We start from the raw sequence: 13,246 nt of genomic DNA, 5'->3' as shown, positions 1-13,246 counted from the left end.
TTCTGTAAGAGAGAGATTTTCATTACAGTCTGTAGTTCATTAGCAACATGGTTGTAAAAAAGCTTTCGCTCTGGTTTGAATCCCCCCAACATCACTAAAAGACACGGTACCGTGTGAGTCTCTGTAAGTGTATAAAGCGACTTAATAATGTGAAAGCTGTGTTCCCAGCAGTATCCCTCAGCCAGGCTTTATTTAGGCCATGCATGGTTTGTTTTAATCTTTCCATCTTTTGTTCCCGTCTTTCTCTTTTTCTTTCGCTAATTCTCTTTTTTCTTGTTGGATCTTTCAGTGGTTTTTCCTCTCTCTTCCTTCCTTTCCTCCGTAATATTTCTCTTGAGCTGTATCTGTATGTGGGGTATAATAATTGTTCTCCTGATATTATCGCTGTGGATAAATAATTCATACTGTGTAAACTAATTGGCTTTAAATAACAAATGGAGTTGATACAAACTAATTGGGAGTATTGAGTTTTTTTTTTTACTCTCGCAGTTTAACAGTTAAAACCACTTAAACCCCAGCGTCCGTATTCTGGGGAAAACGTTCTCAGAAAAAAGCAGATATTTAATGTAGAGCGAAAACAGAAACACTTGTATAGAGCCCTGAGGGACTCCGTTCAACAATGTAGGGGGTTTAACATTGAAGCATCAGCGTAAAAGGCAACATACTTTGTCACACAGATGATCATATGTTATCCTTTATGGTTTGTAATAATATCTAGTAGTCTTGTAGTTATTTACTGTGACAATTAACTCTGTGGGCATGTGAGATAGCGGCATATGTGTGTGTGTGTGTGTGTGTGTGGGGGTGGGTGGGTGTGTGTGTGTGTGTGTGTGTGTGTGTGTGTGTGTGTGTGTAATGCCAGCCATATGGTGCTGTAAGAGCATGTGTGGTTGTCGTGAGGGAGCAGGTTTTGTGCTGACTCAGCGCTTCTGTCGAGGCTGTTAGGTAAAGCTAGTTCCATCACTTGGATTTAATGAGGGAAGTAGCGGAGCACGAGCACACGCACACACACACACTCACACTCACACACTCTCACACACACACACACACACACACACACACACACACACACACACACACACACACACACACACACACACACACTTTATACAATATACTATGCCGGCAGCCTTACTTTTTTGCTCTCTCTCTCTCCATATCTCTCTCACTCATGTCTGCTTATCTCTCCTCTCCTCTCTCCCCACTCTTTTCTGCTGTCTTTCAGTCTCTGTCTCTCTTGGGGTCTCTCTCTCTCACACACACACACACACACACACACACACACACACACACACACACACACACACACACACACACACACACACACACACCAAATTGCAAATCCCCTCTTGCCCTTTGACTTTTACTACTAATGACCACCAGGGTAAACCAGATCTAATTGAAGTAAATGTCAACTGTACAGTAGATGTGAGGAGTCTCTCTCTAATTCTCTCTCTCTCTCTCCCTGTCTGTCTGTCTGTCTCTCTGTGTTGCATAACCTGTACCGGAAAATACAAAGTATAACCCCCACCCAGGGCTGGGAAATTAACCAAAAATACATCGAAACCGACATTTAGAAACAATAACCGACTTAATATTGCTCATCTAGGTTAATTGACTAATCAAGAAGCCGTTTTTTCTTTACCCACCTGTTTCCGCGGGAATTTACTGGGGCACAGGCCCTATGCACAGGCCTGGTTGGGGGCCATATCCGGCAGAGGCACCGCATATGTATAGCCTACTGTACAACCGGAACTGACGCCCACTCTCCGCTGGAAACTTGTGGATTTTTTTTTTTACATTTCTTATATATCAATGAATTGACACGGGGGAAAACAAATCTAATGGATCTTTTATAATCAACTAAATCAATTAGTCTGATTACGGTAACCACTTAACCCTGTATTACACTTGGTTATGCAATGGTACTAACAAGCTTACACGTTGTTTTGAGCTTGTAGATTGGCTATTTTCACTATTTTGCTCAAAAGAAATAACCCCTAAAAAAAAAAACTTTTGAAGTTGATACACTGATCTAAGACAAAGTGACAATTCATCAGTTCAAATGTAGTGAAAACAGCCGATCTACAAGCTCACAACGCATCGCTCTGCGATGCGTTGTGAGCTTGTAGATCGGCTATTTTCACAATATTTTAAATAGGGCTTAGGTTAATTCATGATATATATTTCGGCCTAAAAAAAAAAAGTCTCTAGTGGAGTCAAAAGTACAGTATGTCTATTTAAAACGTAGCGAAGTGAAAGCCATCAGCTTGCAAAAAAACAATGATAAAAAAATCTCCCAAAAAAGTGATTAAGTCCAGTACTTGTCCACCAACTAATGTCTCTCTCTCTTCTCTCCCCTTCTCTCTGCTCTCTCTCCACCAGCTGATAGCGGTGTACGAGGAACAGGAGCCCCACCATGGCGGCGACGGTACCAGTGCCAGCTCCACGGGCACGCAGAGCCCCGACCTGTTCCTGCCCGCCTCAGAGATCAGCGTGGTGTCCGCAGGGGGGTCCGCGGGGGGCAGCCTGTCGGCCTTCCAGCCCTACCAGGCCACCAGCGAGATAGAGGTCACGCCCTCCGCGCTGCGCACCAGTGAGTTAGCAACCCGTTTTTTTATTTTTTATTTGACGCGGACGTCATTTTACAATTTTACAAAACTGTTCTTTTTAATACCTCCAAAACAAGAGAAAAAAGAATGAAAAAGACCCATTACTGCATCAAAAGTAATCAACGAACTATAGCCTACTATAAAAACTGGTCAAGCATTGGTCAAATTGTCAAATAATAGGCTATATTAAAGAGGCAAAAATTTTGAAAATAGCCGATCTGCTTGTAGATCTGCTATTTTCACAATATTTGTCTGTGGAACCGAGTCAAACGAAATTGAATGCCTACATTCCAAGTTCTTGTCAGGGTTGGGGTCCTCAGTTAAAATATGATTTATTTTTGGGTGTCACAGCCTGAAAAGGTTGAGAACCACTGATTTAGTAGACTCTTTATCCAGAGTTACAATGAACAAGGTTAAACGCATACATCAGATGCAGAGAGACAGACCAAATGCAGACCAAGAACCTAGCATCAGTCTAAAAACTGATATACTATCAAAATAATAATCTGTACATTGAAACTATAGAAACTATAGGATACCAGTTAAACAATGAACCTAGCATCTGTCTAAATAACATGCTCTCTACATTACAATCACGGTCACTTTGGACAGACCAGATGCATTGCTTGACTGTTGTAGCACAAGTGCCAATTTTCTGCACCTGTCCACAGGAGGCTTTTCTAAACAGAATGCAACTATTGTCTAAAAAACTATCAAATACAGGGAATAAAAAATCACTTTAGTCAGAATCAGACACAATCCATGAACTATTCGAACAAAGGCAACATATAGTCATAATAACAATAAACCAGTCAATCTATTCACGTGAGCCTTTTTCATTTTGATTTGAACACATTCCTTAACATTGTCGGAGATCAAATTTGTCTTTTTTGGTTTTTCACACAGAACCAGGATATACGTGATCCAAAGATTTACTGCTCCATTCACTTCCTGGTTAAAGTATTTGGGAAATATTCTGTATCTCGGCTCCTGTTTCTAACTATGTATTTTTGGCGAAACATGCTATTTTCAACGGGGTATAACAAGCGAAGTGAAACCCTCCATGATTAGCAACCATCAGTGGATCAATCATACCGGAGATAAATATTCTGTGGTTCTTGAAAGATTAGTCAGAATGTTTAAAAATGCTGGCAGAAGCTACAGCCTGTTTTAGAAAACCCCTGGCAATGAATGTGTTAACCATAATTCTAGTCCTCTGTTAACAGCGTTGCCGTCAGTCTCCAGTTTCTAGATCAGGCAAATAGTTCCTAAGTTTTGCCCCCTTTACTGTGAAGGCAGACTGTCCAAATGAGCTCTTGAGCATTGGAACGAGATGATCGCCGTTGGTGGAAGCTTGTGTAGTTGCTCTACTAGAGCTCTGATGTCTAACAACCAGTCCAGAAAACTGATGGAACATTATTATATAAGGGACAGATACTTACCGGGCTGTGGGTGGACGGACGGATGGAGGGAAGACAGCTAGGCGCTGTGATGGATGCTATAGGAGGAATGGATTGATTGGATGACGACGGAGGGATGGGCATTGATGGATGCAAACGGCAGGCTTGATTGATGACTGACAGGATGGATAAGTGATTGATGGATTGTCAAACTGATCGACTGAAAATGTTTCATTTAATCTACGTTTACAATTTAATTACAAATGACTTCGACTCGAGAGCACTAAAGAGAAACCAAATGAAAATAACGTACTGCCTGTTTCCTTCTCGGCTTCTAAATGTTTCAGCAGGTGTCACTTGCCACCGCTTCCTTGGAGTCAATGTGTTAACAAGTGCAGCGATCTATATGGAGAACATCACAAATTAGCCTTGTCACGGCCAGCCAGTAGCTGACTGCTGTCCATAAATTGGCGTAATTGGACAGCGGTGACTCTTATTTTTCAGCCAAAAGATTGTTTGAACTCGAGCCAAAGTATTTAATTGGCCTGTTGGCTGCATCCTAAATCAAAATGGAAATGCTACTTTTGCCCACCTCTGCAGTTATTTCTGCCAGCCAAGTCTCTCTCTCTCACACTCACTCTCACTCACTCACTCACTCACTCACTCACTCCTTTCTATTTTTCCTCTCTGTTTCATTGTCGTTACCTCACCCTCAGTGTAATTAAAGTGAGTTTGACTCTCTTGGTGATTTGCTCAAGCTGACACATGCACACTGACTGTCACAGAGCACCACATCACACATAAACACAAGCACTTACACGCACGCAGGCATGCACGCGCACCTTGACAAGCAAGCACACCAATTTGTGCATACTGACTTTTATTTCACACATCTGAGAACCAATGTTAATCACCTGCAGTCAACACGCACTTGTGCGCGCGCACACACACACACACACACACACACACACACACACACACACACACACACACACACACACACACACACACACACACAGATGAGGTCACTAATTGGATTTTCAGATGAGATGTGAATTCGGCTGGTAATGGACACTCACGCACGCACGCACACGCACACACACACACACACACACACACACACACACCATCACTTCTCAATGTATGCGTCTCCGTTATAAATTCTAACTGTAGTTAATTGACGACATTGAATCTCATCAGAACCGTTTTAATGATTTGTCTGGGGAAATTTCTGACATAGATGGAACTGTGAGGGAGATTAATTAATTTATTTTCCCTTCATAAGTGGCTAATGAGATTTTTTGTTTTGCTACAGTAGTTGTTTCTTTTGCACACACAACACCAATGATAAAGAAAGCCACAACAAGAGAGCGAGTTCCATTGACGTGCCCGTTCAAAGTCATGTTAGTTATTTGGCTTTCCGTGTTTAACTTAACCCACGGTCCTATTCTGGGCATGTCACAATAGGCGAAACTAGGCTGTAGGCAAACATTCTGTGAAAGTAGCAGATCTTGTGAGTCGACACGTTGTGAAGCTTATAGATCTATTGTTTTAAGTTACCACTTAAACCCCAGCATCTGTATTCTGGGAGAGCTTTCGCAGGAAAATTGCAGAGAGCTTGTCGATCGGCTATTTTCAGCAGAGATATTAATTGTGGTCAGATTTCTGAAAATGCACTAGTATAGAGCCCTGAGGGACTCCGCTCAACCAAGTATAGGGGTTAAGTCAGGGGTCTTCAACGTTTTCAGGCAAAGGACCCCTAGCTGAGATGAAGCAGTGACCCCCTCTATATTGTATAAAATTGTGTTTCAGATTCAACTTTTTTTGTTTACTTGGTCTGCTCTTTTTTGCCTCTACACCAAACACCTCTTTGCCAAAAAATAGCAGATCTACAAGCTCCCAACGCCTTGCAGAGCGAGGCGTTGTGAGCTTGTATATCGGCTATTTTTTGGCAAAGTTCTCCTCAGAAAAGGGATGCTAGGGTTCAAGTGGTTAAGGTCAAAATAAAATCATATCACACAAAGATTTGGCGGACCCCCTGTAGTAACTCTGAGGACCCCCTAGGGGTCCCGGACCCCCTGTTGAAGACCCCTGGGTTAAGTGGTTGAAGAACCACTGCAGACATTAGATATGCTGATGTTGAAGTATCTGTGTCACTTTTAGATTTCTTTGGCTATTCAAAAATAGCAGATATACAAGCTTGTAGATCTAATATTTTTTTTTAAATCTTGAAAATTTGTGCAAATCTTTGAATATACATATTTTTTAAAGGATTTTTTTTTAACTCAAATCTTTGCTTCTGGGGGTCCCTGGAACAAAACATTTTGAGACACATTATATTCCCCTTTTAATGACCCAAACCTCAGTCTGTTCTTTATATCAGCCAGAGCAAGGATGTCATAACAGCCCTGTTGCAGAATTGCCCTCTGGGAGTTGTAGTTGTTGGATGCCAGGCCGTGGCGTTCCAAGGCCCCCCTCATGATCCCATGAGTCAGGTCCTTTCTATAGGCCCCTGTGTTGCTCACAGCAACAATCCCACGCTCTGAATGACCTGCTGCTGCTCGCTCTACAACACCAGTTAAATGACCGCTAGTACAAGCACACAGACACACACCCACACACACACACACAAACAAACAAACACACATGAACACATGTGTGCTATATTCTCTTTTAGTCCTCACCAGTGGTGGACAAAGTACTCCAACTCCAGTACTTACTTACTCTGGTATTTTAGGTCAAAACTAGGCCTTTCTTACTGTTGCTTTCTTTCTTCTCTTCTGTTGTACCCTTTTAGTAATGTTTATATGTGCTCTTTTTGTAATGTTGCTTGTTCTCTGTATGGGGACTATGGATGTCTATGGAAGTCTTCTTGCTAAATCCGGTGTATTTATATTGCATCGTATGTGGGGTGTTCATTAATACGTGCTGTCTTTCCCAAATAAAGAAGGGGAAAAAAGTTAAAAGTATATTTAGTTTTTTAATATCAATGCATTGCTGTATTGAAATTTAGAAATCTTACAAAATATGTAATAAAAAAAAATCCAGTTACTAAGTCCCTGGAACAAAATATTTTGAGATGAGGGTCCGCGGCAAAATACATATAATTTTAGGGGTCCTTGACATGAAAAAGTTTGAGAACCACTGTCCTACACAAGCAAACCGTTGGCATCACCAGCCATCTCTGTGAAACATTGTGGAAGGACATGCAGCAGTGGAAGCCCACCAGTAGGGGCGCTCATGCCTCGCCACATCAACCAGAACCGCTTCCCAGAACCCTCTCCTCTCCTCCATCTCCTCCTCCTCCTTCTTGGACATGGTGGGAACCAGTGGTGGAAAAAGTACTCAAATGGTTTACTTAAGTAAAAGTATCAATACTGCCATGTAGAAGTACTTTGTTACTAGTAAAAGTCGGGTGTTCAAAATTGACTTGAGTAAAAGTACAAAAGTATTGGTATCAAAATGTACTTAAAGTACCAAAAGTAAAAGTACTGAAATATTTGAAAATAGCAGATCTACAAGCTCACAACGCGTCGCGATGCGACGCGTTGTGAGCTTGTAGATCTGCTATTTTCAAATAGCCTAGGTATAAAATAGGGCTAAAGTGGTTAATGCATGTTTCATAATATCATAATTTATATCTGAAAAGTAACTAGTAACTAAAGTTTTCAAATAATTGTAGTGGAATAAAATTAAAAGTATTGGAAATTGGAAATACTCAAGTAAAGTACAAATACCTCAAAATTGTACTTTAAGTACAGTACTTAGTTACTTTCCACCACTGGTGGGAACATGATGACTCTTGGCTGTCCTCGTGTTGAGAAGATCGTCCAAAGCTTGTCAAACAAGTCTTCACTTTCAATTGTGTGGTCCTCCCCCGGACGTCACCACCAGTCCAATAAGCCTCTGGTATTTGTTAGAGAGGACTGGATGTGTTTTTTTTAAAAGTATATTATTATCACTGTCGGGGTAGAAACCTTGTATGTCCAAAAGCGTTCAGATCTGCTACTTTGGATGCCTTTGTGTGACGCTGTCGTATGTAAGTAGGGCATTAATTTACGAAAAAACACAAAAAGTTCAAATTTGGAGATGAGAGGTTTCTGCCCGACAGCAACGACATATATACGAAGCACAGGCAGCAATGTTTGTGTACACTGTCATTGTTGGGGTCGTGTTGTTATGATGACAGTTTCTCTCTCTTGCTCTGACTCACTACATCTTTTAAACAAAGTTAAGAGCTCTAATGTAAGCATTCTCTTAAAACGAGCATTTCCCAATAGGCACTTCCTGATGTGACTGCAGCACACACACACACACACACGCACACGCACGCACACATGCACACACACACAAAACATCTGCAATGTGTCATGAAACTAATACATTGGCATTGCAATAGAGGCCTAAGTATTGCAGACCTACTGGCTTGATTTTCTTTGGCGAATAGTTTTAGGATGACTCTGTCTGTGAAAATAAAAACTATTGGCTGGATCGCCATGGAATTAGCTGTACACCATCATGCTACCTAGAAGATGCCATCTGGGTCACTTATTTAGTGACCCCATGGCCTTTCCTCTAGTGCCACCATTAGGCCACAATGTTAAGCTATGTACAAGGTACATACAAGGTATGGCAGTGGCTGAGTACGTACACTCTTCCCCGGAGGAAGAACCCTACTGCTGCAGTATGATCAAGTAGGGCGTTAAATTATGAAAAACAAAAGGTTTAGAGTATAGAGATAACCTTACCGCTCCTTACCAAGTTTGAGTGACTTGACTTGATTTGATCTTTTCTCTCTCTCTAACCCAGACATGCCGCTCCACGTGCGCCGCAGCAGCGACCCCGCCCTGCTGACCGTGAACGGGCCGCTGTTCAGTGGGGGGGGAGGAGGAGGGGGAGGGGGAGCCGGAGAGCCCCGGGGGGCCCCGGCGGAAGAGGGACCCCCGTCCAGGAGGAACCCCACACGCTGGTCCACCACAGCCGGCTTCCTCAAGAACCAGAGGCAGTCCTCTGGAAGCAACAGCCTGGAGAGGAAGGTTAGGACACGTTGTCATAGTTGTGTTGTTGTTGTGCTGGGACAGGGCGTTATTTTAACCCATTCAATCCGGCAAAGCATCTGTGTAATTTTTTTGATTTCTTTGGCTATTCAAAAATAGCAGATATACAAGTTCATAGCGCAGAGTGCCGCGCTATGAGCTTGTATATCTGCTATTTTTGAAGAGGCAAATAAATCTAAAATGACAGAGATGCGTTCCCGGATTGAATGGGTTAACAAAATTAATTGCATGAATAAATGCGATATTTATGTGGGCCCCCAAATAATTGGCAAAAGATTTTAACAATAATATAGGAAAATTACCCCAAAAGATTGTAAAAAGAAAGTCATGGTATTTCTTCTTTAAAACCATTAAAAATTAGTTTTCATTGTGACACCGATGAATAGGTTCTTAATTTATGTTAGTCCCATTGATCCAAGCTGAAACACAATGGATTCAGCGATCATTGAAATAAACATGCTCAGAATAATGTACAGATTTTCAATCTTGTTCAGAAAAGAGGGATCTCTGCTCTACACAAAACCTCCAAAACAACAAAATGACGTTTTTTAAAAGCCAATCAAAAGCATGACAGTGAGCGTTGTGTTGTGGTTCGTCGGCAGGCTAAGGGCGTGGACACATACCGCAGCCTGCCGAGAGACGCCGGGACCTGGGCCAATCAGAGGGAGTTTCAGAGGGAGACGGCTCGCTCCTCGCTCAGCGCCAACCACCCCATGGTCGACCGCTGGCTGGAGAGGCAAGAGCAGGTAGGACGAGTTGCACACACACACACACACACACACACACACACACACACACACACACACACACACACACACACACACACACACACACACACACACACACACACACACACACACACACACACACACACACAGACAATGCATACTGTACAGAAACACTACATAAGCTTTAGGGCGGCCATTGCTGAATAATGTGTAGAGAGGCCGCCTGTGAAACAGAAGGTTCCCAGGTTTGATTCCCGGCCCCCCGGCTATGTCTCGAGGTGTCCATGATCAAGATACTTCACCCTTATCTGCTATTTTCACTATTTTCACACAGTTTGGGTCCCTGGCAAACGTTATTATACATTAAGTTCTGGTCCTGAAGGTGATGCAAACCTTGTCTCCCCTCCAGCCCCTCTTCCCTGAGCCTCGACATGTCTATCATGTCCAGAATGTGACCCACTTCTATCACTCTGCCAGCCCGATAGGGAGACAGTTATGGAGCCCATGGGCTTTGAAGGAGTTAACCACTTTCAAACCTGGCGTCCCTGTTTTGGGCACATCATCAAAAATAGCAAAAAGGGTTCAAACTCACAACGCGTCACGATATGACACGTTGTGAGCTTGTAGACCAGCTATTTTTGTCGTGCAACACCACCCTACCACCACGTATGTATAAGATAGGGCTTAAAGGGATAGTTCAACCAAAAAAATACTTATTTTCTATTGATTAGTCACCCCATGGAGACTTGAATTCATGGATTATATTTTGTTTTTTGTCACATTCCTAAGCCAATAATTTGATGACCGGCGGACCGGTAGGCAACGGTTCCGGTAGGAGACACAAAGGAGACTCTTTGTGTCTCCTACCGGAACCGCTGCCGGTCATAGGAATGCGACAAAAAAATTAAATAAATCATGAATTCAAGTCTCCATGGGGTGACTAAAAGATAGAAAAAAAGTCATTTTGAGGGTAAACTGTCCCTTTTTAAGTGGTTAAGAACTTGTGGGGGATATTTCATCTTGAATTCACAAAGACCTGTAGACATTATACGGCATGTATATCACTATGAGTTGCCGATAGGTCAAATATACTGCGATAATGTTTCACTTTTATGTCACGGACCGTCCAGTCAAACAGTTAATCCATTATTTCCATAAATAACAGTTTAAATCTCTCGGTGAAAGGCACCACATACTGCATCTACCTGTCAGGACGGTGGAGACCCATCTGGATGCAATTCTGAACCAGATCAGATTAAACGAGGCTCGCTATATTAATCCCTTGGGGTGGAAATCATTTTTCATTTTTTTTCTGTTTAGGACAGGAAGAGAGATGACATATGTTGAAAATATGATGAACGTGTGGGTTTTTAATGATATTGAAACGGAACCCCTTCATACTTAACCCATTTAGACTGGGAAAGCGTCTGTGTGTGACATTTTTTTTTATTTCTTTGGGCTATTCAAAAATAGCTACAAGCTCATAGCGCGGCACGGAGTGCTATGAGCTTGCAGATCTGCTATTTTTTTGAAAAATCATGAAAATTTTTGCAAATCTTTTTCGAATGTATAGTGTATTTTATTTGTAACTAAAATCTTTGCTTCTGGGGATTCTACAAATCTCTCCTAAATCAAACAGTTTTTTGAAAAAAGACGTATGTTGCTATAATATCAGTGGTTCTCAAACTCTTTTCATGTCAAGGAACCCCAACATGATATGTATTTGGCCGTGGACCCCCAAATCAAAATATGTTGTTCCAGGGACTCCCAAAAAGCAAAGATTTGAGTTAAAAATGTTATTAAAAAAATATATAAATATTCAAAGATTTGCACGGAATTTCAAAAATAGCAGATCTACAAGCTCATAGCGCGGCACTTGGTGCCGCGCTATGAGCTTGTAGATCTGCTATTTTTTAATGGCCCAAAGAAATCTAAAAATGACAGACCGATGCGTTCCCGGTCTTAATGGGTTAACTGTATTGTGCGGTTCATGTTCATTATTTTACAAGTGGGACAGTCGGACGTGTCAATGAATGAAACAGGTTTCGTTGGTCCATTTGGGTCCATATCTTCTCTCTGGGACTGTAGGAACAGGTTACTGTGAGTGTAGAGGTCACAGATGAGGAGTCAGTCAGTATTAATGACCTGCCATGGATCCCCTGTGGAGCGCCGGCAGCCAGACAGCCCATCACTGACACACACACACACACACACACACACACACACACACACACACACACACACACACACACACACACACACACACACACACACACACACACACACACACACGAGTGTGTGTGTTGAAAGGTGAATGAGTGACTTGATGGAAGGTTATACTGTCTGTATTGTTTGAAGGACGTGATGGTGGTTTGTTCTTTCCTTTCTCCTCTGTGACAGTGAGATCTCTCTCTCTCTCACACACACGCACGCACGCACGCACACACACACACACACACACACACACACACACACACACACACACACACACACACACACACACACACACACACACACACACACACACACACACACACACACACACACACACAAACGCGCACCGTCGCACACGCACCAGCTGTGTTTCTGTGCTTTGTAGCTGTGGTCGCTCTGTTGTGTGTTGCTATCTGACAGAGTTGTTCTGCTTTGTCTCTCCCAAGTCTCTCCGAGACCGGTCATGTTCAGTGTCTCTGTCCAACAGGGATGTTGCAAAACACACACACACACACACACACACACACACACACACACACACACACACACACACACACACACACACCATGAGAAACACTTAAATTGCCCAAGAGCAGGACACCATGTGATCACAGAGCCCTTGAAGGAATAGATAAGGAGAACAATTGCAACAGCAGACTTCATTCTGTCCAGTGAGCAGTACAGCATTCCCTGTGAGAGGAGAGGAGGCTGTATAGAGAGAACAGAGCAGACAGCCAATAGAAGCCAGACACATCAAATGAAAACACATTAGAATGCAATAACCTAGCGATGTAATAAAACATAAGCAAATTGGAATTCCTGTTCAGGGGAAGGAGAATACAACAGTATAGCGTGGAATAGACAGAGGAAATGACACGTCGTTAACGTGAAGATGTTAGCATTTAACTACTGTAGACTAGGTTATGAAGGAACAAGAGAATTGTGTAAGCTACTAGAATGGATCGCAGAATTAAAACGCAATAGAATTACCGTTCAAGAGAGTAGCAGTGGTGGAAAGTAACTAAGTACATTTACTCAAGTACTGTACTTATGTACAATTTTGAGGCACTTTTTACTTTACTGGAGTATTTCCAATTGTCTATACTTTTACTTCTACTCCACTACATCTCAGAGGCAAATATTGTACTTTTTACTCCTCTACAATTATTTGAAAACGTTAGTTACTTGTTACTTTGCAGATATAAATCATTACATTATAAAACGTACATTAACCA

The 13,246-nt window shown here is 42.2% G+C and overlaps 1 protein-coding gene and 1 long non-coding RNA gene across 5 annotated transcripts in view; one reads left to right on the top strand and one right to left on the bottom strand.

Annotated features, from left to right (window-relative positions):
- Positions 1 to 13,246, top strand: part of LOC308093845 (partitioning defective 3 homolog) — a 318,000-nt gene that overhangs the window by 111,019 nt on the left and 193,735 nt on the right. For all 4 annotated transcript variants that reach the window (XM_080440218.1, XM_080440219.1, XM_080440217.1 and 1 more), the window contains exons 3-5: positions 2,386 to 2,596; positions 8,822 to 9,048; positions 9,672 to 9,815. In XM_080440218.1, coding sequence (XP_080296344.1) covers positions 2,386 to 2,596; positions 8,822 to 9,048; positions 9,672 to 9,815 — 582 coding nt within the window. The remainder of the gene's footprint in view (positions 1 to 2,385; positions 2,597 to 8,821; positions 9,049 to 9,671; positions 9,816 to 13,246) is intronic.
- LOC308093851 overlaps positions 1 to 13,246 on the bottom strand; it is a 352,863-nt gene that overhangs the window by 271,898 nt on the left and 67,719 nt on the right. The gene's annotated exons all lie outside the window — the stretch shown is intronic.

The sequence above is a fragment of the Gymnoscopelus braueri genome, assembly GCF_963280865.1.
Source record: "Gymnoscopelus braueri genome assembly, chromosome: 10".
NCBI lineage: Eukaryota > Metazoa > Chordata > Actinopteri > Myctophiformes > Myctophidae > Gymnoscopelus > Gymnoscopelus braueri.
Note: the sequence above shows the minus strand (reverse complement) of the source record. Positions and strands in the feature narration are given on the sequence as shown.